Source organism: Aspergillus tubingensis (assembly GCF_013340325.1).
Source record: "Aspergillus tubingensis WU-2223L DNA, scaffold_8, whole genome shotgun sequence".
Classification (NCBI taxonomy): Eukaryota; Fungi; Ascomycota; class Eurotiomycetes; order Eurotiales; family Aspergillaceae; genus Aspergillus; species Aspergillus tubingensis.
In genome coordinates this window covers 2,010,799-2,036,553 of record NW_023336282.1, presented here as the reverse complement: position 1 = coordinate 2,036,553, position 25,755 = coordinate 2,010,799, and the positions used below count along the sequence as shown (strand labels likewise).

The 25,755-nt window shown below is 47.8% G+C and overlaps 11 protein-coding genes and 1 non-coding gene across 12 annotated transcripts; 9 read left to right on the top strand and 3 right to left on the bottom strand.

Moving 5' to 3' along the window:
- Positions 1–127: 127 nt before the first annotated feature.
- AtWU_07041 (putative MFS monocarboxylate transporter) lies at positions 128–1,498 on the top strand (the record flags this gene model as incomplete). The annotated part of the gene is made up of 2 exons (XM_035502150.1): positions 128–647; positions 714–1,498. 2 exons carry the CDS (start codon positions 128–130, stop codon positions 1,496–1,498), a joined length of 1,305 nt encoding a protein of 434 aa, XP_035358043.1.
- A 513-nt stretch (positions 1,499–2,011) lies between these two features.
- Positions 2,012–2,085, top strand: AtWU_t187. Its single transcript has one exon. It is a non-coding gene; the product is annotated as a tRNA-Val (tRNA).
- Positions 2,086–2,385: 300 nt separating this feature from the next.
- AtWU_07040 (thioredoxin-like protein) lies at positions 2,386–2,937 on the top strand (the record flags this gene model as incomplete). Its single annotated transcript, XM_035502149.1, has 2 exons — positions 2,386–2,669; positions 2,772–2,937. 2 exons carry the CDS (start codon positions 2,386–2,388, stop codon positions 2,935–2,937), a joined length of 450 nt encoding a protein of 149 aa, XP_035358042.1.
- Positions 2,938–3,943: 1,006 nt separating this feature from the next.
- On the top strand, positions 3,944–7,480 carry AtWU_07039 (pyridoxal phosphate-dependent decarboxylase family protein; the record flags this gene model as incomplete). The annotated part of the gene is made up of 7 exons (XM_035502148.1): positions 3,944–4,105; positions 4,165–4,534; positions 4,593–4,961; positions 5,014–5,575; positions 5,638–5,746; positions 5,804–6,828; positions 6,883–7,480. 7 exons carry the CDS (start codon positions 3,944–3,946, stop codon positions 7,478–7,480), a joined length of 3,195 nt encoding a protein of 1,064 aa, XP_035358041.1.
- Positions 7,481–8,954: 1,474 nt separating this feature from the next.
- On the top strand, positions 8,955–11,776 carry AtWU_07038 (pyridoxal-dependent decarboxylase domain protein; the record flags this gene model as incomplete). Its single annotated transcript, XM_035502147.1, has 4 exons — positions 8,955–9,083; positions 9,138–10,303; positions 10,353–11,679; positions 11,756–11,776. The coding sequence occupies 4 exons, from the start codon at positions 8,955–8,957 to the stop codon at positions 11,774–11,776; spliced, it is 2,643 nt and encodes an 880-aa protein (XP_035358040.1).
- A 638-nt stretch (positions 11,777–12,414) lies between these two features.
- Positions 12,415–13,227, top strand: AtWU_07037 (Mg2+ transporter zinc transport protein; the record flags this gene model as incomplete). Its single annotated transcript, XM_035502146.1, has 1 exon — positions 12,415–13,227. One exon carries the CDS (start codon positions 12,415–12,417, stop codon positions 13,225–13,227), a length of 813 nt encoding a protein of 270 aa, XP_035358039.1.
- Positions 13,228–14,036: 809 nt separating this feature from the next.
- Positions 14,037–15,299, top strand: AtWU_07036 (phosphotransferase enzyme family protein; the record flags this gene model as incomplete). The annotated part of the gene is made up of 1 exon (XM_035502145.1): positions 14,037–15,299. One exon carries the CDS (start codon positions 14,037–14,039, stop codon positions 15,297–15,299), a length of 1,263 nt encoding a protein of 420 aa, XP_035358038.1.
- A 283-nt stretch (positions 15,300–15,582) lies between these two features.
- Positions 15,583–16,950, bottom strand: AtWU_07035 (MFS monocarboxylate transporter; the record flags this gene model as incomplete). Its single annotated transcript, XM_035502144.1, has 2 exons — positions 15,583–16,717; positions 16,775–16,950. The coding sequence occupies 2 exons, from the start codon at positions 16,948–16,950 to the stop codon at positions 15,583–15,585; spliced, it is 1,311 nt and encodes a 436-aa protein (XP_035358037.1).
- Positions 16,951–17,829: 879 nt separating this feature from the next.
- AtWU_07034 (T6SS phospholipase effector Tle1-like catalytic domain-containing protein) lies at positions 17,830–19,182 on the bottom strand (the record flags this gene model as incomplete). The annotated part of the gene is made up of 3 exons (XM_035502143.1): positions 17,830–18,848; positions 18,910–19,086; positions 19,149–19,182. 3 exons carry the CDS (start codon positions 19,180–19,182, stop codon positions 17,830–17,832), a joined length of 1,230 nt encoding a protein of 409 aa, XP_035358036.1.
- A 1,105-nt stretch (positions 19,183–20,287) lies between these two features.
- Positions 20,288–21,382, top strand: AtWU_07033 (O-methyltransferase; the record flags this gene model as incomplete). Its single annotated transcript, XM_035502142.1, has 1 exon — positions 20,288–21,382. The coding sequence occupies one exon, from the start codon at positions 20,288–20,290 to the stop codon at positions 21,380–21,382; it is 1,095 nt and encodes a 364-aa protein (XP_035358035.1).
- Positions 21,383–22,350: 968 nt separating this feature from the next.
- On the top strand, positions 22,351–23,417 carry AtWU_07032 (S1/P1 nuclease; the record flags this gene model as incomplete). The annotated part of the gene is made up of 3 exons (XM_035502141.1): positions 22,351–22,588; positions 22,640–22,731; positions 22,824–23,417. The coding sequence occupies 3 exons, from the start codon at positions 22,351–22,353 to the stop codon at positions 23,415–23,417; spliced, it is 924 nt and encodes a 307-aa protein (XP_035358034.1).
- Positions 23,418–23,659: 242 nt separating this feature from the next.
- Positions 23,660–24,415, bottom strand: AtWU_07031 (kinase-like protein; the record flags this gene model as incomplete). The annotated part of the gene is made up of 1 exon (XM_035502140.1): positions 23,660–24,415. One exon carries the CDS (start codon positions 24,413–24,415, stop codon positions 23,660–23,662), a length of 756 nt encoding a protein of 251 aa, XP_035358033.1.
- Positions 24,416–25,755: the final 1,340 nt, after the last annotated feature.

Genomic DNA, 25,755 nt, shown 5'->3' with positions numbered 1-25,755 from the left:
GATAAAAATCATGAGTCTTCTGTTCACCGGTTTTCTCGATCACGTATCCTCGCATCTAACATAAATGTCTCGCTCACAACAGAGCTTCAGTATCTGGGGTAGAAAGCCTTATTTTTCTTTCTTTGCAATGGAATCGAAGGAGTCTGGACGTTCCAGTCCCCAGCAAGACCAGCGCCATTCTGCTGCTGCTGCTAATGCTACTGCTCCGCCAAATGGAGGAGTCGCTGGGTGGTCAGCTGTGTTTGCTTCTTTTCTACTCTTCGCCACAACCTATGGTTACTCGTCTGCATATGGCGCCTTCCAGGCGTATTACGAGTCCGACTTATTGCGCTCCAGTTCCCCATCGCGCATCGCTTGGATAGGCACTATCCAAGGTTTTTTCATGGTCTCTACGGGCGTTTTTGCGGGGCCGCTTTTCGATCAGGGATACCTGCACTCCCTGATGACCGTCGGCTGTTTCCTGAACGTAATTGGATTCATGATGCTGAGCTTGTCTACAGAGTATTATCAAGTATTCTTATCGCAGGGCGTTTGTAGTGGCATAGGCTGTGGCCTGATCTACGTGCCCGCCTTGTCACTTGCTTCCACCCTTTTCACAACACGCCGCAGCATTGCCGTCGGTCTGTTGTCATCCGGGGCCACTATTGGTGCGTTGTCCTGATCTACGAATGTTTCGATTCTGATGCAGTCTCGCTCACTTTGCCGATACCCAGGCGGAACCGTCTTCCCGATTCTCTTCATCCGGCTGCAGCCGCGGATCGGCTTCCCCTGGACAGCACGCACCCTGGCTTTTATCCAGGTGGCTTGCTCATGTGTCGCCGTCCCGCTGTTGATAGCCACTACCAATCCAAAACCCAGTCCGCCACGCCGGCTCATCCACTGGCATGCACTGAAGGAGTCGAGTTTCGACGCCTATGCAGTAGTGAACTTCTTATTCTTCGTGTCCTACTTCGTCCCGCTATTCCTCCTGCCTTCCTTTGCCCAGTCCGTGCTGCACACTTCAATGGACCTGAGCGTCTATATAGTGTCGATATTCAACGCGAGCTCCAGTATCAGCCGTGTCGTTTGCCCTCTGCTAGTTTCTCGTTTTGGTCCCAGCAAGGTTCTGTATACCAGCATGGCTGCTTCGGCCGTTATTCTCTTTGGCTGGATGGGCGTTCACACCGTCGCCGGATGTGTTGTCTTTTCTGTCTTCCTCGGCGTTTTCACTGGCAGCTTCCTCGCCGTTACTCCGGTTCTGATGGCTCATCCGGTCATTTCGCCTACTCCATCGGTCATTGGGACCCGTATGGGCATGCAGTGGTTTGCTGTTAGTTTGGGTGCATTGATCGGTGCGCCTATCGGTGGTGCCTTGGAGGGGCATGGCGGAAGCAACGGATTCTTGGGGATGCAATTGTTTAGTGCGTTGGTGATGGCTCTGGCATCGGCAGTCCTGCTAGTACCCATGAGGGCGATTTGGCGATATGATCACGCCCAACGAGAAAGCGGCGTTGTCTAGTTCGTTTTTGATGACTGCAGGGGTCAAATGACAATCAACGGCGGTAGTAAATATTCTCTTCAGGGTTGAATGTATATTGGACTTGTTATTTTTCAGTAGAAATACATATATATTTATATATATATAATAATTTCGAAAAAAAAAAAAAAAAAGGAAAAAGGAAAAAGAAAAAAGAACCTGGTGCGATTCACTGGCAATAGGGGATATCGACTTGATTGCCTCTCGACAAACCCAGTAGTATATATTTTCCGTACCGGAACATTGAAGTGGAAACGGGCAAGAATGACAGGAATGAGTTACCACATTTAATCCACGACTACTATGACACAAGCTGACGACAGCAGGTGTATTCTATATTCGGGCTTCTTGGGACACAGAGCTATCAAAATCTTGGCTTTAACAATACGGACTACTTAGTTGGTATTATTTTTCTGCTTCTGATTGATCGTTTCGACGTAAGGAAGGAAATTTTGCCTCTTGAAGCTAAATACTGTGACAGTATTCAACAAGCATGGCCGGATGGTGTAGTTGGTTATCACGTATCGTTAACACCGATAAGGTCCTGGGATCGAGCCCCAGTCTGGTCATTCTTTTTCTTTCCAAATTTTTTTCCCCTTCCCGTCAAGTAGGACGTGATCGTCCTTGCTGGACCACTCAATCTTTTCGAATTTGAATAAATTCTACGTTCTACCACCACTTTGTGATCGCCACCTCACTTTGTAAAACTAGCCCAGCTATAATCATTTGAAGAGACAAAACATGTGATCCTCATCATCTTCTCTTTACAAACTCCCGGCAGAACCCCCACCATATACCCTTCACCGCCCGCCCACTTACAGAAAAACTGTCATTTTTATTTTTAGTACACCCTTACAAGCCCAGCTGAAATGCCCATCCCCTCATCATTACTCCGCATCTACACCCAAATATTCAAACCTACAAAGACCATAAATATGCCACTCATCTCCAACTTCCAGCTCCCCGCCTCGGCGAATCTCCTCGAGGTCCCCACCAACAAGAAAATATTCCTCGCCTTCGTGTCCTCCGCAGACCCGGCCACCGGACAAGCGTGGTGCCCGGATGTCCGTGCCGCATGGCCTAAAATTGAGGAGGCATTTTCCGGGAACGATGGACCACAGGTTGGTGTTGTTGAGGTTGGACAGAAGCCTGAGTACGTTATGCTCTACTCTATTCTCCACTATTTTCTTGTTTAGACTTCATGTCGGTCCGTTCTTGCTAACTCCACCCGCCTTACTTTCTCGGGGTATTGTAGATGGAAAGACCTACAGAACGCCTACCGGACAAGATGGAATGTGAACAACATTCCTGCGCTGGTGCGATATGAGTCTGTTAATGGAGAGGTTGTGGAGACGGGGAGGCTTGTTGAGGGGGAGATTCTTAACCAGGAGAAGTTGAGCGAGTTTATTGGGTCGAGGTGAGGGAGTTGCATGTGTATTACAGGATGATGATATGAAACGTTTTAGACAGCGACGATCTATTTGAATGTGTAGTGATGCATTTGTGTCTTGGTTGCGGTGAGGGTGTACGATTGTATGTCACGTGCCATGTATCGTCCTGGCTAGGGATACGAGTACCCAGGTACCTGACCGGAATAGCTCAATTGATAAGGTATGATGATAGCATTGGGTATAAGCTGTAGAGTAAAGGATTTTAATCTGGCGACTTCATGGATATTGAGTCTGGCATTGGTTTATGGAGGATAGCCTTGATGCGCCCTGCCGCGAACAACACAAATGGTAACTCACAACTTGATCGATCTGAATAATGCCAATATCAGGACTTAAATACAGAGGAATAAAATGGCTAATGAGAAGAAAATAAACAAACTCCTATTTGCGCCTACCTATGCATTGTGGTAAATGTTGCATGATTACCTCATCTGGGAAGTGTTCCACGGTACCATGAGACACATTGACGTAGGGTAGGTCAAGCCACTCCTATCTGAGGAAAGGACCGCAACCTTAATCCAGTTAAGATATGTGATTAAGGTTACATGCGCACGCGCCAGGAACTACGGGCATGTCCGAATAGTAGGACGTATTTAGGGCTAATTTGGGGGTCAGAAGGGTGGAACAAGGGATGTCAATATGCAGGAAGGGATGTCCTCGATAAGCATGATGCTGAAGACAGCTTAAAACAAGGAACATGGTCTTGACTGGCTTGAAGAGACCATGCATGCTGCGTTGATGACGCTGTGAGTGCACTGAGTGACATTCCAGTCTGGATGTTCTCCACATAAGAACAGGTTCCGGTCGGCAATGTTACATTCACCCTCAGCTTGACGACTTCCCTGCTCGACGCTGGCACTCAAATATGTTGGTTCATTATTCAGGAAAAGGAGAAGACTTCACACGAGAGGCTTAGGATTGGAATCGTGAAAACTGTCCTTATTGATTTGCTATACCTAAGGTCTTTTTACCAAACATGTCGGCCGGTACTCCTGAGCAGCGTGATCGCAATCACCAGATTATCAGCTCTTATTTCATAGGGCCTAAGGCGGGAAATCTCGAATACTTCCAGAAGAATATCGAAACTATACTGGAAGAACTGAAGAATGCTAGATTGGCTTACTTTCCTACTGATAAAGTAAGTAGCTAAGCATAGCCCACACGACTTGTCGAATGAGGAGCTAATCTTTGCTAAAGCCATTCATACCGGAAGATGTAAAGAACAAGGAACTGTACCAGTTGATTGTGAAGAACTTTAGCGAGGTGGTACAGAAGGTTGCGCACCTGATGGGTCAGCAGTCAGTCCCGTTCTGGTCACCTAGATACGAAGGACATATGTGCACCGACATGACCATGCCAGCTCTTCTGGGCTATTTCATGACTATGCTGTACAACCCGAACAATGTTGCTCTAGAAGCAAGTCCATTCACGACCTACGCGGAGATTAAAGCCGGAGAGCAGCTTTGCGAGATGTTTGGGTACGACGTTGCCCCCAATGCTTCGCCCCGGGGATGGGGTCACATTACTGCTGATGGGACAATCGCCAATTTGGAGTCTATCTGGGTGGGTAAGTATAGGCAGCCCGTGCGAATATCTAGATGGGAGCTTACTGAAGGACTTACCAGCCCGCAACCTGAAGTACTACCCACTATCGCTCTACCTTGCTATCAAGAAAGGAAAGCTACAATTCCTGACCGGCAAGTTCGAAATCGAGAACTGTCAGGGCGAGACCAAGATATTTGATGAGATGACCGCATGGGAGCTGCTAAATCTTCGGCCTGACACCGTGCTTGGCATTCCCCAGCATCTATATGATCACCATAATATTTCCAATGATTTCCTAGACAAGGTGATGGTGGATTACAATATCCAAAATATTAGTAAAAGCCAACTGGAAGAGGATTTCCTGGAAACTGATGTTACAAACGACGTGAAGTTCCCATTCAGGTACATGGTGGGAAAGACTCGTCATTACTCTTGGCCCAAGGGTGCCGGTAAGTGATTCCCCATTTCTGATCGCGCTGACGCTCACTGTGAATGGAATAGCAATCGCTGGTCTCGGCTCCGACTTCATGTATGGAATCAAAGTAGACCTAGAGGCGAGGCTCGACATTGAAGAACTACGAAAGGAACTTCAAACCTGTTACGACGAAAAGCGACCCGTGTATGGGGTTGTTGCTATCATGGGATCAACTGAAGAAGGTGCTGTTGACAACCTGAAGGAGATTGTGAAGATCAGGGATGATTTCGAGAAGATGGGAATGTCATTCTTGCTCCACGCCGATGCGGCATGGGGTGGGTATTTCGCCACCATGCTGCCGAGAGGTAAAGAGCTAGAGCAACAAGCTGAAGACCTTAAGAAACAAACGACCTCCAAAGGTTTTGTTCCAAGTTTGACCCTGAAAAGACAAACAGCTGAGGACCTCAAAGCCCTCAAACACGTGGACTCTATTACAGTTGACCCACACAAAGCCGGTTACGTTCCATACCCGGCAGGCAGCTTGGTGTACCGGGATGGCCGAATGAGGTTTTTGGTTACTTGGACCAGCCCTTACCTTTCTCAAGGAAATGTAGACTCCAGTATGGGAATCTTCGGCGTTGAGGGAAGGTGAGTAAAGCTTTGCAGCACCGAGTCGTGTCGGCTTTCCTACGAGACTAATATTCGCGCAGTAAGCCAGGAGCTGCAGCAATGTCGACGTGGCTCTCAAACAAAACCATCGGTCTCGATCAATACGGCTATGGAGCACTCCTTGGAGAGGCGGCATTTACCAGTGCTAGAGTAAGTAATTTAACCTCAAGTAGGGGCCAGGGCCACCGGCTAATAATCAAAATCTAGTTATCAGCGTACTGGGCCGCGATAGGAGATGAGAATGACACCCCTGATAGGATGTTCATCTGCGTTCCCTTAAATCGACCACCCGCAGAGAATGGAAACGGTTACTTCTCCACAGAAGCAAGAAAAGAAAGGGACCTCATTCGAGACAAGATTCTAAGAAAGTCAAATGACGATATTGCTGCAGCAGATGAGGATGGAAAGCTGATGGAATTGCTCCGCGAGTTGGGATCGGACTTGAACATCAACGCCTTTGCTCTAAACTGGTTCGATGAGCACGGAAACCTGAACGAGGATCTGGAAGAAGCAAACAATCTCATGAAGAGGGTTGTTAACAGATTCTCCGTTAACTCTTCAGACAGTAATCCGACAACGCGACCGCTGTACTTGACCTCGACGGAATTCGAGCCTGAGTTGTACGGCGAATGCGCACAAGAGTTCATGCACCGACTAGGCGTGAAGAAGATGCCGCAAAATCTATTTGTATTGAGAAATGTCGTCATGAGCCCATTTCCTACGGATATGAAATTTATCGATGAGTTGATGCGAGAGTTTAAGAAAGTGGTGATGCAGGAGGTGATTGTCAGTCGGGAACGCAACAAACAGGGCCGTCAGCAGGCATCGTTCCTTATGCAGGGTACGGATGAGGTGTTTTTGGTTTACCAGCCCTCCTTCCATGAAGCGACTAAGAAGGAACAAATCATCGTGACCGCCGATATTTGGCACAAAGACGATTACGTGAGCTTGAAAAGAAGTGGGAAATACAAGCAGATAACGTTGGAGTCACATCACAACATCAATCTTGAAAAGAAGTTGAAACTCTTGGCATGGAAGAGTTCAAGGCCACTAATGACAGAAAAGGGGAAGAAAGAAGGTCAGGATAAAGATGAGGATCACAATATAGGCGAAGCAGAACCGGAAGTTCCTGAAGAAGAAACTCTTTCCTATTTTCCACACTTCCACGACTGTCCGGAAAAGCTAGATCGCCGATTGTTCTTCCTAGGACATATTTACGCAGATGGCCACAGGTAGATCACCCCACTTGATTTTGCTGAGGATCGAAGAAGCTAACGGTAGGGTAGGAGGCTGTATACCGGCGTGACACTAAAAAGAATCGTGAAGAGCCGACCTCTCAACCTACAGCATCGAGATCAAGACTATCCCCAGAGCTTCACACCATTCTACCTTTACGGCACAGATAAACAAGCTCACATTAGCCACATGATGCTCCGTGCCCCCAACGCGTCGCTCACGGCGGACAGCGTACACTTTGATCAAGCAACTAAAGAAAAGATCAAAGACAAACTAGATCAGGGGCTTATTCTAGGTTTAATAGATTATCCTGAGGCAGCTATGCAGCCAATTCATGAGCCTCTGCCTGATAAATTCTTCTTCCGCAAAGGGTCGCAAAATCTGCGGGTGAAGGTGTGGGAAGATCCCTTTGATGCTTGGGCAGAGGGTCCAGGCTTACTGAACAACCTTGGCAACGCCATTGCTGAAGGTACGATGAGTCTGGGTAACGAAGTGCAGGTGGATGCAGAATCTGTTAATTATGACCCCAATGGATCGGTGCCGCCTGACCCTAGCGGCTGGCAGCAAGAGTTTGATGCAATCGGAAGTGTGTTGAACACAAATTGGCCGGCTGAGTTGACTGTGCGAGAAAAGGTGTTACCCAATTGATGCGTGACATTCACCTTTTATTCTCAGTGCCACTTAGACCAGATTTTAGCTTCTGTTTTGCGAGCTCCTACGCGCTGATGGTACATTTAGACAGGAGTGTCCATTGGGCCCTTCCTGGCCCAAATTCAGAGCCTACGCGCTAGTGATCAAAATAGACAAAATATCTGATTTACTTAGATTCTGGTATGATAGTCATGTCAAAGAACCTCATAGTCAAGTGTCAGTACTACAAAATCAACATTTTGTAAGGTAATTTGAAAGCGTACCTGTGGGGTAATTTAAGCCGAAGTACCACACTCTCCGCCACGCTCGGTAGTTACCGGCGCTGATAAGCACATGCTTATTCGTAATGTCAATTAACTTTTGAGTCTTCTGGTAGAATGCATGTTGAGTGGTGCATTAGAGTAGCTAGAAAGTACACTAGTCACCCATCGCCAAATCTTACCAGAAGCCCCCAGCCTTTGATGTCTCTTTTTACTTTCCCCTTACTCTGTTTGTGGGGGCCGGTTGGGAGGTCGTTTCTGAGACGCGAGCTAACCTAGAATCATCAGAAAGGGATCTCCAGATAAATGCAAAATTCACTGTGAACCAAATCGTCTTCTTGTTCAATTTTCCAAGTCGTTGCGTGTTAGTCTTTCCTAGTTGCAACACTGCTTTTCACTGGGCGTGATTGCTGCCCGATTACTCCTCCTCTCTAATGTCAAAATGCACTTTTCCATTTGCAGACCCTAGTTGATCTCTTTCATTGGACTTGAGAGTTGGTGGCGTGAACCACTTAGAGCTGAGGCTGACCAATTTGCTTTTTTGCGAACATCCGTTCTCCACTTGTGGTCAGATCATTTCAGTCGACCTTATCTTCGCAAAGCTATTGGCTAGATGCGATGAAGATTCTTTTCTATAGCAGAACATGTACGTTCGTTTCGAAGATTGTATACTAGTGTACCAGAGTCACTGATCATGATATACCAAAAGACAGATAGAGCGGCGAGCGGGGAAAAGTGAACTCATGGCGTTTGGAAAGCAAGGCTGTTAAACATTCATTATCCAACCTAAATGATTACTAAATGACCTTTATCGGAGCTGGGGGTCCGGAGCGATATTAAGTCTCTTAAAGGCAGGGATACAGGCCGTATCCAATAACGGGGCCAAAGGGGCTCTTGAACTGCACAAAGGAGAAGAATCTCCGCATATCTGACAGGCTTTGATCAAATGATACTAGGAAGATATTGGGCACCAAAATGGGGGCGACCGGACGGGTGGTCCAGAAGGAGTTTCGGCTGACGTAGCCAGAATAAGCAATGAGAAACGAGGCTTTCTGGGTTGATATTTTAGTAGGTGGTCACCCGTATCCACCGATGCGTGAAATGCTCCCGGGCGGCTATAGCAAATTATTTCAGAAGCACATTGGCCCTCACAAAGGACAAAGGTAATCTAACAAGGAACCAACCAGTCTCTTTCTCCACAGAAGGGGAAAATGAAAAGCGCGTCAGCCTTCCCCAAGTTAAGCGGGGATACAAAAGCCAAGAAAGATATCTTAGAAGAGAATACTGTCTTATCGGACTACCTCCCTCAGTTTTGGGACTCCGTTATTGCTAAACGATATGTGGGTAAATTCTTTCCCCCCGTTATCCATGCATCGCTCACCAGTATGGTACAGATTTGCGCACAGAAACCTTCGGGTTTCACGTTGTACGAGCCCCAGCCTGGGGAACTAACAGAGCATCATTCTGACAGGGACTGTGAGAAGAAAAACTCTAAGCCTATCCATCTGCCTTTTGGGGATGGAGGTACAACTGTGAGCTTGACATATAGGGGTGAGTGTATGCAGATATCGCGATATCTGGGCTGTGGCCAGTCGTCTATTTTTTCGATTGAGCATGAATCGCTCCCCGTGCCCTTCTTGGCTTACCGTCGCAATAAGTCGTTTACGCATATGCAGCGTATTGGATATGGCTTTGGTCTAGGCTTAGAAGCCCCGACACTAAACCATGACCTGCGAATACAGTGGCTACGCAGTCGTTGGCCTCGCCTGACAAGTGAGGCAGAGGGGTGGAAACTCGAACAGCAATGGGCTGTTAAAGAAGGTGTTGTGATAGCACACTCCCGAATGCATAATAAGAGCAACTGCGACTATATCAGCACATCTCTCGCAAAGGACCTTGGTTTTCGTATCAGAGAACTAGACTTCATTAGTCGAGACTGTCCGTTCAACGATGATGACAATGACGACCAGCGTTACGCAGAAGGTGCTGGACCTGGCGGATACGGTTTTGTCAAAATCCATGAGTTTCCATCGAAAGGTCTAGGAGCATATCGCCACAAAGCAAGACGCACAGAAGCAAATGACGCTGAACAGCCCTGCCAGCCTGACGGGGTGACCGTAGTGGTGGGATTCTTTGTGAACGGAGAGCCGTGGACAATAGACCGGATTGAAACAGAAGACATACAAATCAAACCAAGGGGCTATACAGACTTGGTGGTGGGTTACAGACTGGCTCTCATTTCGAAGCAAGCAGACAATCTCGCTCTTCTTACATTGACGGCTAAGGATTTGGACATCAACGAATACTTCAGCCGAACGATAGGGGAGGGAGTTAGCCTACCAAATGAATTTCCACTCGGAAAACGTCCACTATCTAAATTTTTTGTGGAAAGAAATGTGGAAAATATCCTTTCAGTTTGCATGGTTCCCGTATCTGACGACTACATATGGGACTACGAGGCAGCTAGAAAAGGAAGAGAGAAAGGACTCGCAAAGGATCAAATACTTGCTTTGACTTGCGGTGGTTTGTCGGGGCACCGGATTTGTCACTCGGCTAGCTAGTAAGTCTCGCGCTCGGGCATGAACATACCACAGCTGACAGATCACGAGCTTTGCTTTCAGGTTTCTGGTTGAGGTCGCTGAAAACATCCCGAAAGACCACGGACTCCGAAACCGCATACGAGATGCTTGCTTGGGCCATCTCCGATGGGTACTCTTAAAGGCAGAGGTACGTGAAGGAAAATATGCCCGCAACTACTGGATAAGTGGTAGAATCATGCCCCCATCAATACGTCTATTGAATGATGGGCCCACCGATACACCGTTTCAAATTCTTAAAGCTTATGAGTACCATCGTGTTTTTGATCAAACCAACAATGGTTCAGATGTTATTGACCTTCTGAGTGAAGCTGGTAGTGGCGAGGGTTTTGCCGTGGTGAAATGGCTTCAACAGCTTGAGCAGGAGGATGCGAGGAATGGATGCGTCTGGAGTCACGGGCGCCGAGTTGGAATGGACTATTACCGACTAGACGACCAAGCCTGGATTTGGGGCTCATTGAAAGCTCTGAGTACGATGCTCAAATGGAATGCGGAGACCAGAAAGGAAGGTATATACCGATTGGCAAGAAGGTATAGCCAAAATGGACGAATGGAATACAATCAGGAAGAGATGACAAGATTGCAACAGAAGTATGATCCGGAAAGGGTAAGACAGGAGGTTTTTAATAGATTCCCGGCCACGAACCCGAACATTAATGGTGGAAAAATGTTCGCATTGACAAGATCGCCACAGGAGAGTCGATTTGAATTCCACTCGCGCGACACAGCATTGTTCTACCAGTTGGGAGGACATTTGTTTTTGGACGACATGAACGCGCCTTGGGAAAGGACACTGAATGCCCAGAAGTTATTCCCCTCCAAACGCGACACTGAATCAGACAACTCATTACGCTACGGCCTGAGGCTTCTGATGGCTGTCAAAGGATTCTCAACCAACACTCTGCATCAACCAGCAGAAGCACTGGAGGAGGCGCAAAAGTTCATTAAAGCCGGGGTACTAACCAATGGCTTGTTTTCCAACAACATCAATGACAGCAGTGAAGCAGTCCCCCATGACTACTATCGGGATCGCAACCTACATATTCCATTCGAAATGTTGTACATCATATGGAGCACACGAGACAAGGTAACGCCACAGAAAATGCACGCCACGATGAAGGATATCACGACCCGACAGACAATCGTTATGAGCAGAACGCCATTCAATAACCGGCTTGACGAAAGGAGCCTAGTTCTATTGAAAGGCGAGTGGTTATATAATTATCCTATCTTCCTCTCCTGGCAACCTGACAGAGTCCGCCTTCGTTTTGACCCTTTATGGGAGCGGTATATATTACAGGGTCAACGACTCTCCAAGCAAGAGGACGAAGAAGTAATTGTAAGAGGATACAGGAGCTGGGAACAGCGGGCAGAAGCAAGCACTATTTATGAGCCACTAACACCCCCGGATCCAGAAATTCACCGGCATTGGTTAGTGGATATCAGCAGGAGAAGGCCCACGGAGAAGTCTTGGCATAGGAACCGGACTACTGAGGAGTCTAGCGATATCAAAGATCTTTGGAATCTACTCTGCAGGTTTCGTACTGCTGATAATGCTAAAAAAAGACTCCTTTGGTTTCTTTGTCCGTTGATAGACACCGCATTGATGTGCCATTTGTCGTCCCCTGAAGCCGAACAGTCGAGCATCAGATCATTTCTGGATCGTCACGCCAAGCGGACTTTGTACTTGCACGAAAAAACAAGCATATATTTGAACATGTGGGAGACTGAATTTCATTGCAGCTTTCTACAGTTTTCCAGGTCAGAGAAACAAAACAGAGCAAGATGCCCAATTCTTCATAACTCAATCAGGGGATGGTCGCCAAAGTACAACGATCAGGAACTTCTGCGGGCATCCGCTAGCTTTAGGTTTCTGGGAGACATCTTTGATCATTACTGGACTTGCCAGTTTTTTGAAAGCTATTTTAATGTTCACATCGAGCCGATGACGAAATATTTGTCTCCCTTAAGTCAAGATCTGAAAGCCTTCTTTCTCGACTGCGGGGACTCGATGTGGCAAAAGCGGAGAATCTTGGAGCAGTTGTTGTTCTATCGTGTCCTCACTGAGGTCAACATGAGCACCTCAGAAATCTGCGAAGCTATTCACACAGATCTTCAGCAAGCCATGCAGGATTTGGATAAGCTCACACCGAATGAGTATTTCAAATCACACAGAGTGTGGATATCATGGAACGAAGTACTTGACACTTTGACCGAAGATCTCAACAACATATACGAAATGATTAAAGAATGGAGAGTGCGGGAGGAGAACCGCAGAGGCAATCAGCCCAGGTGGACTAAAAGACATGAGATCAAGTATCGAGAAGCAGTCCAGAGGTCGTTGCTCCTCGGTGAAAGTGCGGTGCGGGACTTCAAAGTCTGTCAAACGCGGGTGGCCTCACTCAAAAAATCAGTCACTTCCCATCGAGAAATCACAACAGCCATTTACAACCAGCAAATGGACGATCGCAACTTCCGACAAAATGACAACATCAAGTACTTCACCTATTCGACCGTTTTCTTTCTTCCGCTGTCCTTCGCTACTAGCTTCTTTAGCATGCAAGCCAAGCCGACGGGAGATCTTATTCGGCAGATGATTGTGTGCACAATTGTCGCCTTCGTGATATTGTTGGTCATTTTGATTACTCTACCATCTGCAGTCAAAGAAATTCGGAATTCATCTCAATCGGCCCGCACTACTTGGAAAGCTCTTCGCAGACAGACCGGATCTAATAACGTACTCCACAGTTTGCACCGAAGTCTTACTAGATACACCGGGGGGTCCGATAATGGTCAGAATCTCTCAGAGGCACGGAGTGGGGTCTCAGATGAAGAATCAGGAGAAATGGTTTCTTCTGGTGAGACTTTCAATAACGACACTAAGTAGCGTTAGAGTAAGAAACTCACTTTTTTTGGGTTCCTATGTGCTTGAGACATCGAAGGGGTTCTGCTTCAATTTGGTTCTGGCGCAATCGATTCTGGAGTGGGTGCCATACGAACTTGGGTTTCTTATTCAGCTATTTGATTCATTCGTCTGTTCGTGGCTTTAATTTCTACTTTAATTGCGCAGAATTTGTTCTCTGCTTCCCTATTTAGTTTTAATGATTATTGTCTTACATCTCTCATGGCTTTACACAGTTCGTATCTCAAAAGAATGGAAGTCGCGAAGCTTTGCCTTCAGATTAATTATCTTGTCCTTATTTTCGTCTGGATAGGCATATGCAATGTTTGTGGACACCCTTTTGGGCTTTAGGAAGAAATTGATATCTAAACCCGAATCGGCATCTTCTACACAATATTCTTCCAAGTATACATTGCCACATAGTGTAGAGAAGCGGATTCATAGGTGTTAAGCAGTCCTCAAGCCCCAAAATATATTAAGGTTCCCCATGTAACCGTGGCCATGTACTAAGAAGTAGGTTGATTGATTGTACATGAAACACCACTCACTGAATCATGTCACAGCACTTGATGTCGCATCTATCATATCTCATCATCCATACTCACGTGAACGATAATGCACTCCTGGCATACATGGTCCACCCTAGCACTTCTTTCCCATGGAATTCCAAAACTACATTCCAGATTTAGATTCTCTCCGATCTTATCAGCTGGATCTCACATTGTTCCAAGCTGCCTCCCAGGAACCACACTCCTCTAGAAATATCATAAACAGTGGCCTGAAAGATATCTACCATGCCACCACCACCCACCAATGACCCCGCCCGGGTCGCCAGCATCATGCTGTCGTGGCACTCCCTCGATCTCGTCTCCTGTATCACCCTCCAGACCCTGTGGGCCGGGTACGGGCACATCTGCGCCCTCACCGCCCGAGCCACCACCGCCGAAGCGGCGGAGCATCTCGGGAAGCTCTGCGGAGTGGATTCGAGAGCTGCGGGGAGCACTTTTCCTCTGATTTTGAAGCTCATCTCACCGCCTCGCAAAGCAGCGGGTAAGGAAGACGAGGGACATCTCCGGAAGATGCTGAGTTATGAGGTGGAGCAATACTTTTACAGCGATGTAGTCCCCCGACTAGGGGACGATATTGCTGTTGCTAAATGTTTGGCGTCAACGCGAGATATGCATGAGAGGCAAGGTGAAGAGGAACTTCGTGGCTTGATGGCGACGATCATGGTTGATTTGCGGCCTGCGTTTCCGGTTGCGGGGGAGAAGAGGAGCGTGTTGAGTCGTGTTCAGGTCTGTGGGGCTCTGGACTGGTTGGCGCGGTTCCATAGTCGGTCGTGGGGGCTGTTGTCTGACGATAGGAGTCTGGATGGGTATGTCCTGTCGCCTCTTGAGGAAGCGAAGAGGAGGCGGGACCAGGGGAAGACGGAGACAGGGAATGCACTGTGGCTTAACGGAGGATACACCTATCTGGCGACTCGCCGGGAGGAGTACGCTTCGCTTTTGGAGGATACGGACTCGGAGTGGTCCGATATCTTGTGTACAGCCTCAGATGGGTCTTCTCAATCCGTGGCTGAGATGGCTGCATTGCTCTTGACACCCTGTGGAAGGCAGATGGAGTCACTTATCCATGGCGATGTCAAGTCGGAGAACCTCTTTACGACAATTAAGGGAGATGAAGTAGCGTTCTTTGACTTTCAATATGTCGGGTTAGGTCTGGGAGTTTGCGACCTGGCTAAACTCTTCACATGCTCAGTTCCACTGAAGATGCTTGTTGACGATGAGGACGACTTGCTACCAGAGCGACTGGAGATGTGTGAAGGTGAGCGAACTTTGCTAGAGCATTACCATAGGATGTTGCTCCAGGATAAAGGAGAGCGCTGGTATGATTGGGAAACCTTTGTACGACACTGGGAGACAGCTCTAGTGGACTGGTGCAGGTTTCAGGCTTCTTGGGGGTTCTGGGGAAATACCGAGTGGCTTGAGGCTCGTGTGAGGTTTATTGTCGAAGAACAGGGGTGGAGGGAATGGCTACTTCGGAGCCTTAGCTCCTGAATTTTGAAAGCGAGGTAGAAATAGACTTCCATAAATCAAGTGAAGATCCGGACCAGCAGGACTGGGGTTGCGATCACAATTATTCCTCGATTTTATTAGAATCATCTATTCTTCTTTCTTCCGTAATATCGACATGGTCCGGGCTCAGTAATCTTAATCATCACAACACGGGCTTACTCCTCTATAATGCCATATCGGTCGACAATATTTGTTGCTAGTTCTGCCTCATCACCACCCAAAACTTCCCTGTGGTGTATAGTTTTTCCCTCTTACTCAATGGGTCTCAAATCTTCCAACCGCCACCTTGCCGCCACAGCATCACCCGCAGAACAACGAAACAGATCGTCCCAGCAGCAACAAACATACCACTGAAGAGCTGAGCCTTCCAGAAAGAACCCTGCTCCAGATCCAACAGAAGGGAAGCAATGGGAGTACCAATGAGGAACCCGCACCCAGCAAACATGAAGATCATGCCCAGGCGCGTGCCCACAACGCCCAGGTTCGGAGACATGCGTGTCAAGATGGACGGTGGCAGGGAGACAATGGCCCCAGAAGCGTATCCATAGAGACAAGTGAAAACGACAGCCCCACCCACGTTGCGGACAGCAATCCACACGAATGCCAGAATAGTCGCAAGGAGACTAATAGGTACTAGTGTGTTCAGGCCACCGATACGGTCGGCCATGAGGCCTGGGGTGATGCGACCCAGCACAGAGGTAGCGTTGAGGACAGCGAAGATGTAGAAAGCCAGGCTGCTGTCATTGTGTAGATATGAGGTGAAGTAGCTTTGCAGGTAGAAGAAGGGAAAGTAGAGTCCCACGAAACAAAAGAAGAGGCCGAAGCTGAATATGAGGAAGGGTGGCTCTTTGAGGGCAGCGAGGTCCAGTAATGATCTGCTCTTTGTTGGCGGTGGTAACCGCCGTCTCAATACGAGCAATGAGATGGATAGTCCGGCTAGCGCTACAAAGCCGATGATGCGTGTTGTCCATCCAAACCCTACCTGGCTGATCAACTTGTGGAACATTATGGGGTAGATCACCGCCCCGATGCTACCTCCTGACGCTGTGATGCCGGTAGCGAGGGCGCGGCGTGAGGTGAAGTAGGTGGCGACGATAGCGATGCTGGGTAGGAAGAGAAATGCGCAGCCGATACCCACTGTGATGCCGTGGGCAAGGAAGAGCTGATAGTACTGGGTTGAGAGCGATGTCATCATCAGGCCGAAAACTACCATGAAGGTTCCGAAGGCGATCAAGCTGTGCAGGAAACCTTTGTCAAAGACAGGACCCACGATCACTCCAACCAGAAACAGGACGAAGCCTTGCACAGTGCCGATCCAGGTGATGGCGGAGGACGAGTATGTGGGGATCAAGTCGGACTGGTAGTAGCTCTGAAATACTCCGTAGGCGTTCAGAATGCCCCTACAACATGATTTGGTTGGCGTTATTGGCTATGCCTGAACACATCTCATCACTTACCAGGAGTTGAAGAATAGTAAAAAGGCTCCCACAACTTGCAACCACGCAGTCAAACCGCCATCAGGAGGCGGAGGGGGAACTGCGTCCACCGGCTTTGTCGTCGTCTGCTTTTCGGCCTCTGGAGAACCAGAATTGCCCATCATGATTCCTGGTGGAGGGCGGCTTTTGACATGCATATTGGTGATTTGGGATAGAGACATGACCTAATTTTGAGAGCCTTAAAACATGCATGAGAAGATGTAACATTATGCTTGCTACTTCAGCGTCAATTATAGAAGCCCATCCAAGCTATCATCAAGTACATTTGTCATCTCTGAGCTGTCTATCGGCCCTTCGGTCTTTGACCCAAGTCTTAACCCTGCTGGTTGGTAATCATCAATTATTGCGTGATAGGGTACCAGGTCTTCCAGGACCTATAGCCCATGCAATGCTATGAGGCCTGATACGAAACACCTACCAATGAGCAACAGGTCGCCCAAGAACTCACATAGTTTTGTGAATCTCGAATAGTCGATCTCACGGCCATCGGGTCAGAAGCGGGCGGCAGGATCACATCGTCGCCGTACTGGTGGAGCTTAGCGTCAAAGATGACCCTAGAGCGGCAGTTTTATTGGCTCTGATATGAGCGGACTGAATAGGCAGGCAGTGCCTTGGACAGTAATTGGTGCGTGTTAGAGATCGCCTTATTGTTCGATAAGCACTACCGCTAATTCTGAATCTTTAATTTCATAGTTAACGAACTGCCCTATCGGATTTCATTACTAGACCCATCGCCGTGTAGGTGGGTCAAAATGGTGCTTTCTGTTGGCTGATCTCGGCAAGGCTTAGATTCGACACCATGGAATCAACTGAAGAAGGCAGGAAAAGTGTAGTCAAGAGAAGTATTAACTGTCATTTGTGATACAGTAAAGCGTCGACGTTCTTGATATGCTTTTCTAGTCATGTTAACATCAGGATTACTACCAAAGTTATCCGCCTGGGTTTAGCAATTGCCACAAGTGAATCAGGCTAAATAACACACCCTATTGCTACACGAAATGCCTAGACTTAGTACATCAGTCTACCTCATCCACATGAACTGTCCGAATCCTACCCTTCATGAACAGTTCCTGTTTCAGCACTGGCGCTTGCACAAGTTTGTCTCCACTGTCCAGTACCCATTCTTGATCAGGAGTTAGGCGTTCAATTACTAGCGAGGGCCAAGATACAGCTCCAGCTATGGTTCCCTTCCCACTCAATACACGGTCCTCGATAGAAGCATGAATCACCTCATTGGTAGGCCGTGGATTTCCATCGCCAGTCTGCTTATACTGGAGAGGAGTCCTCTTTGACTTCCCGCCCAGAATGGTCTCCACCGTCCGAGCCAAGCTTCCCGTGTTTGTTTTGCCGAATGCCGTCGCCCATGGGGCTGTGTCTGCCTCTAACGGTCGTGGAGGACGGTCGAAGAGGTACTCCTCAATATCGAAGCTCAACTGATTATGCTTGGTGCATTGCGCGATCATCCAGGCCAGTGTGATATTCGCCAGTCGAGGGTCCTGCCCTCCTCCGCCCACATCTGTATGTACACCAGAGAACCACACCTGCAGCAGCTCTTGTCCGTCGGCATTCTCTGGCTGATGCCACAGTGTGGGCTGATAGGCGCTTCTCTCCTCGTCCAACGCAAGTGCATGAAACGCATACTTGACCTCTCTAGAGAGCAGCGTATTACGAAACTCGAGTTTCTCCCCTAACCAGTTTCCGAACAACCAGGGCTTATGGAACGCGACCGTATCCCAGACCCCGACAATCTCTACTGTGAACCGTGGGAGGGGGTCGCGGAAACCCAGCTGTCGGCGTTTTCCCTCATCGTACGCTGGTAATTTTCGGTCGTAGAAGTCATCGTATACCGTGGCAAAATTGTCCATGCCTCGGGGAGTCAACAGCCCTAGTTCGCAGACTATACCCGCGATCGCTCTGGCGGTATAGGCACCACGTGAGAATCCAAAAAAGTAGATCTTATCGCCCTCCTCATAGTTATCCACGAGGAAGCCGTAGGCGGCACGAACGTTCGCACTGATCCCGATCCCGGCGACACCTAGTATATCAGTCAGGAATATCCATGGAACACGGTCGGATTCAACGCCTAGACACCGTACCTCCGAAATACTTGTCGGCTAGACCGGTCCCAACGCCTTTCTGGTAGTAGACGATTTGAGGAATTTCTTTGTTCACTTCATTCTCTTCGACGACTGCCACGCGGCTTAAAGTGCGCGTCAACCGCGTAACATTGGACGGAGGTTCCTGAGAATCCGCTGTCGAGTCTTTCCAGGTTCCTGGAAGAACCGACCACGATTAGCACGGATTTAGCTTCCTCCAGTAGTTCAATCGAACATACCATCGCAGCAGACAATGAGACGTTTAGGTGACATTTTGCATGTGGATATTTGGGATTCTGTGGTTCGAGTGCACGTTTCACATGCTATTTCATACGCCCATCATGAAGTCCCTCGTAGAACCCCTATTCCATTTATTTGGAATTGACTAGACCTCAGCTGAGCCCCAGCCACCGTTGGGGCAGTCAGCCTCACATCATCTGCCCTCGAACACGAGGTCTTCCGCAGACTGGGCAAGTTTGGACGAAGCCAAGATTCGTTCGTATCCAGCAGATGCTGGTGTTCCGACGCGGCGTTCCTTGGCTACACCTGGTGCGGAGTGAACTCCATCCCTCATCACGAGGAAAGTCAAATGAAGAACAAGGTATTGGGCTCATAAAAATTATAGGTGGGTGTCTGCACAAACATGAATAGAAACTGAAAGGTTGGTTCGCGGAAGTCATTCCCACAAGGAGGGGGTGGCGTTGAAATACGGATAACTTTAAATAGTAGAGTTAGCGGATCGACGAATACGAGGTTGACAGCCCTTCTCGGGACGCTGCTTCTCAAATGAAACAGAAACGACATGAAGCGTCAGGTTATATATATAGATCATTTTGGTGGTGCTACAACGAGGCCTCTGAGAGCGCATTGAGGTGGACGGATCCCTGCATGCACAGCCATGAGGCTGCTGATGTGCGGAATATATTCTTAATCCAAAAGCTATTACCCCCTTGGGTATCTCCTACTCGTACTTCCATTTAGGTCAAAACACGGATGCTCTCTAAGAAACCGATTAATTGAAATGCATATACCTCTAAGATGGTAGAAGTGGTCTGATACGGTACAAGTGTCCACGTGAAATGCGTTGGCGTGATAATACACTACAACATAAGCTTATATTGGCTCACAGAAACCATGGAACGGGCTGGAGGCCGACCGAACACCAAAGATGCAACACGGTAGACCGTTCCAGACTAGAAGAGATCGAATCGTAGCGGCGATGAGGGCAAAAGCGTGGTTTGTTCCACATTCCCCTCCTCTAAATTCCCCAGAGATATATTAGATCCATTGCACTTGGACTAAGCTTTACCTCGTTTTAGCTTCCTAACGATACTAGCTCAATATATATTCTAACGCTGCTACATAACTCATAAACACCATGCCCGTCAGAGACTACGGAATCTGGAAGGGATTTCCAGCTCACTACGAGCTGGAAGATCGTTTCGAGGACCCAAAATCCCCCCATCTCTCGCTGTACTACCATGACAACAATGCAAAAATGCCACAATTCGACCGTGACTACCGACACAAACACAAGGGCAATCCACCAAACAAGCAGAAACCAAGGGAGATACCTGGATTATTCCGCGCCGCAATCAACATCAAGTCCACAGGCAAGGAGTCCCGGCTTGCCTATTGGGTGAACCATAACATTGTCGAGCATCCCATAGCCGAGAAGCTATCTAATTTGGACTTCGGCTTCCACCCAATTGAGGACCTCACCGATTTTGATGGTAAAGGTCTAGACTTCATTCGAGGGAACCTCTTCACTACACAGAGCGGCCGTGTTCTTCCCCATGACATCCCCGGCACAAATAACGATATAATCGACGTTCTGGAGCCGGAGGTAAAAAAGGCAATTCACCACAAAGCTACCATCTATCTATTTGGCTCTATGTTCAACACCAGAAATGGAATCCACAATGTTCACATGAACCAGGGCAATATTCCGCACTTTGTCAAGGATGATGGCGTATTTCAGGATGGCGGCCTTCTCATTGAGTACGACGATCATTGGACTGGCGTATTCCTTGCATTCGCATCACAAGCCGCTCACACCGATGACCGCAATGGACATGCTTTCGCAAAACACGTAGTTACCTGGGCGGACGTTCTACCCCAGGAGATCATTGAACACTCGGTAAATATCAAGGAAGCCCTCATCAATCCACGAGGCAGAGATGACCGGTCTGCCAAAGAAAAAGAGTTCGTTACGCTTGAGAACCTTACAAATCACAGAGTAGCCCTGGAATCATGGAGGTTTCATAATGCTGCTGGTCAAGTTCAAGCGCTCCCTCATAATGCAGCTTTGGACCCTCGAGCTATGAAGAGGTTTGAGATGTCAAACTGCCCTCTTTCCAACAATGGTGATACTATCACCCTACTCAATGAGGAGGGATTGAGGGTCGATGGGGTAAGCTATGGGGCTCGGCAGGGAGCGACAGAAGGCCGTCCGATTGTTTTTGCCCATTGAGTTTGAGGCGTTCTTCAGCCAAGTTCGGTACTTTTCTCTTGATAATGATGACAATGTCGAAAAATGTTGATTTGGAGAGCGATGGAAAATATTTGTGACGCACAATTACTCTTCCGTCTCGTTTTTGTTTTACAAAGTGCTGATCCAGACTGTCAGAAATGGCTAATCTGTGTGTATTACTTACTAAGCTAGCAATGATAATCGTGGAAGTACATTCAAGGACATGGGTTGAGTAGTAAACTTGGCGGAAGGTCAAACATTTGTAGACTCGGTTACTAGATGTTTGTAGCGAGGCATGGCAGATGCCATTCAGCAGTCACAGTGCGCCCTCCGTGGTATAGCGCTTGGATCGTTTAACAAAAGACTTAGTAATAGAAAGGATTCTTCGCAAAAAAGAGTGAAATATCCAAACTGTCAATGATCCATGGTTTATGTGGGCAAGGTTAGATTTCAATAATTGGCAGTGTGATAATCATTACGATACATGGTGTGTTCGGCAGCCTTATCCACTGGGGAGATAAAGTTTAAAGAAATAGGCCACGGCTAGAATTCAAGATCAAACCACACCATGGTTTCTTGCTTCGGATAAGCATAGAAATCTAAGCACGATTGAGCCATATTAAACCGTGGGTCCCTGTAGTTTGGCTGTGCGCGGGAGTAGATTTCGTATAGCTAGTTTTTCTTTGTTCATCTCCTTCCAATGATGAAATCTCAGTACATATTTCTCCGCACTTGACACAGTATCTACGGTGGAGTTGTATTACAAGAACCAATAATGTCATTGTGACAGCTCTTGGATGGTCATTGGTATGTAGTTAGTAGGCACCCGCTTGCTGTGCTCCTACAAAACTGGGCAATTAGCCGGAGCGATGTTATAAGAAGACGATGCCCTTGGCATCTTAGTGCTTGTACCTCAAAACCCACTGTTCATTTGTTTAGGGACCAGACTTACGACACGTACCATTACAATGCGGGCTTTCCTTCTTTTCACAATCTGTACGCTGTCAGTGCAACCAGCGATCGGTTGGGGAGATGTTGGGCACCGAGCTATCGCCTACTTGGCTGAGAAACACCTTACTACTACCGGCTCTAATCTCGTAAATGAGCTTCTCGCCAACGATAAAGGCTTTGATATCTCTGACGCCGCAACGTGGGCGGACACCATCAAGTGGAAACGACCGCTCACTAGACCCTTGCATTATATCAGTATGTTATACGAATAGTATATGGATCACTCACCATCTAATTTGGCTTCAGACCCAAATGACGAACCTCCAAATTCATGTTCCGTCTCATATCCGGATGATTGCCCTGCCGAAGGCTGTATCATTTCACTGATGGCAAATATGGTAAGTTGCCTGTATCCACAATATCGTTGACACGAAATATTTCTTACTTTTGTCCTTCTGCGTCCTCGGTCTCTAACACTCTCGGACTATAGACTCATCAAATCAATGACAAAAAAGCCAATATGACCCAGAAAAAGGAGGCCTTGATGTTTTTGATTCACCTTTTCGGGGACCTACACCAACCCCTGCACACCACGGGAGTGGCAAGAGGTGGAAATGATATTCGTGTCTGCTTCGATGCCAAGGCTCCGTGCGACGATGACAACAAGAAATGGAACCTACACGCAGTCTGGGATACTGCCATTCCACACAAAATCAATGGCATAAAGCACAGTCTCAAACACAATCCCGAAAGGCTAGCGTCAGCGAAGTGGGCCGATAGACTCCACCGGGAAAACAGGCCGCGACCAGTTGATACCGAGTGTGCAAATACTCGACAACCCTTGAAATGCATCAAGAAGTGGGCGACGGAATCAAATCAGCTAAATTGTGATTTCGTGATGGAAAGGGGGCTTGAGTGGCTTGAGGAGAACGACCTGGGTGGTGAGTATTACGAGGTAGCTGCGCCTATTGTTGATGAACAGATATTCAAGGCGGCTATACGTCTTGCCGGTTGGATCAATGCCCTCGCAGATAGGGCAGCGGCCGATGAATTCAGAGGCGTCCATCTTCAAGGTGATCTCTAATGTCCGGATATGGTCTGTTACATGGCTTCTGGAAAAGTGAATTTTGTTGTCATGCTCCAATGTGTTTAGGCTTGCCCTGTAATAATTTTGTCAATGAAAGGAGAGAAAAAAATATCCTCGGTATTGGTTGATTTGATGGACCAAAAGACGCAAATCTGATTTAGGTCGGGATTAACTGGCTGGATTTTCTGGCTGAGTCTCGCTACTAGCACCTATATTTACCTCCTTGCATACTCATCACATCAACCAGATATATTTGAGCTTCGCTCATAATCCGGCAAAGCCCACTTGACCATCCACTCCGACTGGAGCACATTTTCCGCTGTCGGTCGCGCTTCCGGTCGGAACAGCAACATCCTGCGGATCAGATCCAAAAAGGCGGCTCTCTCATCCTCTTCGACCACACCCCTCCACTTTCTCCTCCACTTCTGTATGTCTACGTCGAACGACTCTTCGAGGGGAGGCCATTTATTCTCCAGATATGCGTCTGTTGGATGCCCATCCTCCGTAAAAAACTTGCTTCTCCCCTCCCAACACAGCCACCACTCTCTTGGCAGTGGTCCCAGTACATCGATATTTTGTGCCACGATTTCATCGTCAGGAACTATCTCAATACTGAAGATAGCTTTCATTCCCATAATCTCCCATATCGCTGTAGCTAGGCTCCATATGTCCGAAGAATATGTGAGCGGTTTTTGCGGCTCGAATCTGGCTTCTGGGGCTCGGAAAGCCGGGGGCGTGTGGCAGTCTTGCCCAAGTCGGACTTCTGAGGTCGGGGCAAAGGCCTCTCCAAAGTCGCTTAGAAGTGGACGTACGTCGGCTAGCGTCATCGTTTCAGCATATTTTCCTAGGAATAGAGGTATCACCGTTTGAGTGTGGATATTAGGTGTAAGGGGCTTTCCATCGCAGCGCGTGATGGGAACAGTCTCGGGCTCTCCATATTTCTGGTACAATTCTTTGATTGAAAGATTGTCAAAGTTAGATGGAAGCTTGATCATGATGTTGTTCAGGTGAATATCTTGATTCGGTAGGTTCGATATTAGCTAAAGGGTCCACGTCGCGAGAGGGCCTTCTTGACAAACCTCCGTGTACATATTCGTGCGAATGCGTGTAAGCAACAGCCTGTGTAAGTCCATAGCACAGCGCTCGAGCCACGTCAAGGGGGAAAAGACGGCTGAATGAGATCTCCCTAAGATTGCATTGTGCGGGAGCTGTAGTATAGCATGCATGAGTTCCATTAGGGCCTTGTATTTCGAATTCGTCGAATACTACCGGTATCAGGCTGCGTCCGTGGGCTGGAGGTGATGAGGATGGCTTAGACAGTGCCCTAAGGACCATTGCTTCACGTGGATGTGCATCCGCTGTGTTGACTTTCAGCGCGACGTATCGCTTGAGGGCAGTATCTCGAGCGAGCCAGACGGTAGAGTAACCACCATGACCTAGTTTATCCACGATGCGGTATCGGTTATGAAGCATGTCACCAATCATAACCGGGTGGTAACCTCCAGGCTGATATTCTTCAAGTGTTTCCACCCCCTTGATCCAATTGTACTCTACGCGAGCCTGAAGCTTTGTGGAGTTAAGCCGTGCAAATAAGCCTGAGTGGGTCTTCTGGGAACAGCGGGGCGACCTGAAACTTGGTGGAGAGAAACATGGTTGGCTAATAGGTGTTGAGGAAAGAATAGAGCGCCCAAGTATTTGGGCATGACACTTCATGGTCAGTTGGTATGATGGATGCCGAATTTTGGTTCCGCAGCTCCCTCTATGCATCTGACTACTGGGAAGGAAGAAGCGTTCCGCAAGCACGAACTGTCTGTTGCCCTAGTGATCATATATCACGTGAAGATGTACAGTCATATCATTAGTAGCTTACTTGATCCTATAACTGAAAGTAACGCTATCAGAGAGTTTACTCGGTTACGGGTTCTTTGCTTGGGTATCAAGCAGACTCCGTATACAGATAACCCAAATTGCCTATTACGTCTATACTTGTTGCGTTGATAGCAGCAGCTTTAAATTTGAGATACCTGCTGAGTTGATTATCAAGTACTGATCCAGGCTTTCAATCTTGCCACATCAAAGCTAGTCACAAAACTACTGGAATAATGTCACCATTATAGAACCTGGAACTACTAAAGCGACTCGCGGCTGATCCTGTGCATTCCACTGAGTTGTAAGATCCCTTGTGTGTCCTTCCTCTTAGAAGAAAAAGGCTGTGGAAAAGCAGGCAACTAATTCAAATTCGAACAAATACAACCTAACAAGAGTGAAATTCCCAAACGAATGAAAGAACTGACTGTTGAAGCCAGTTAGGATTAGCGATGTTGCGACTCGCTCC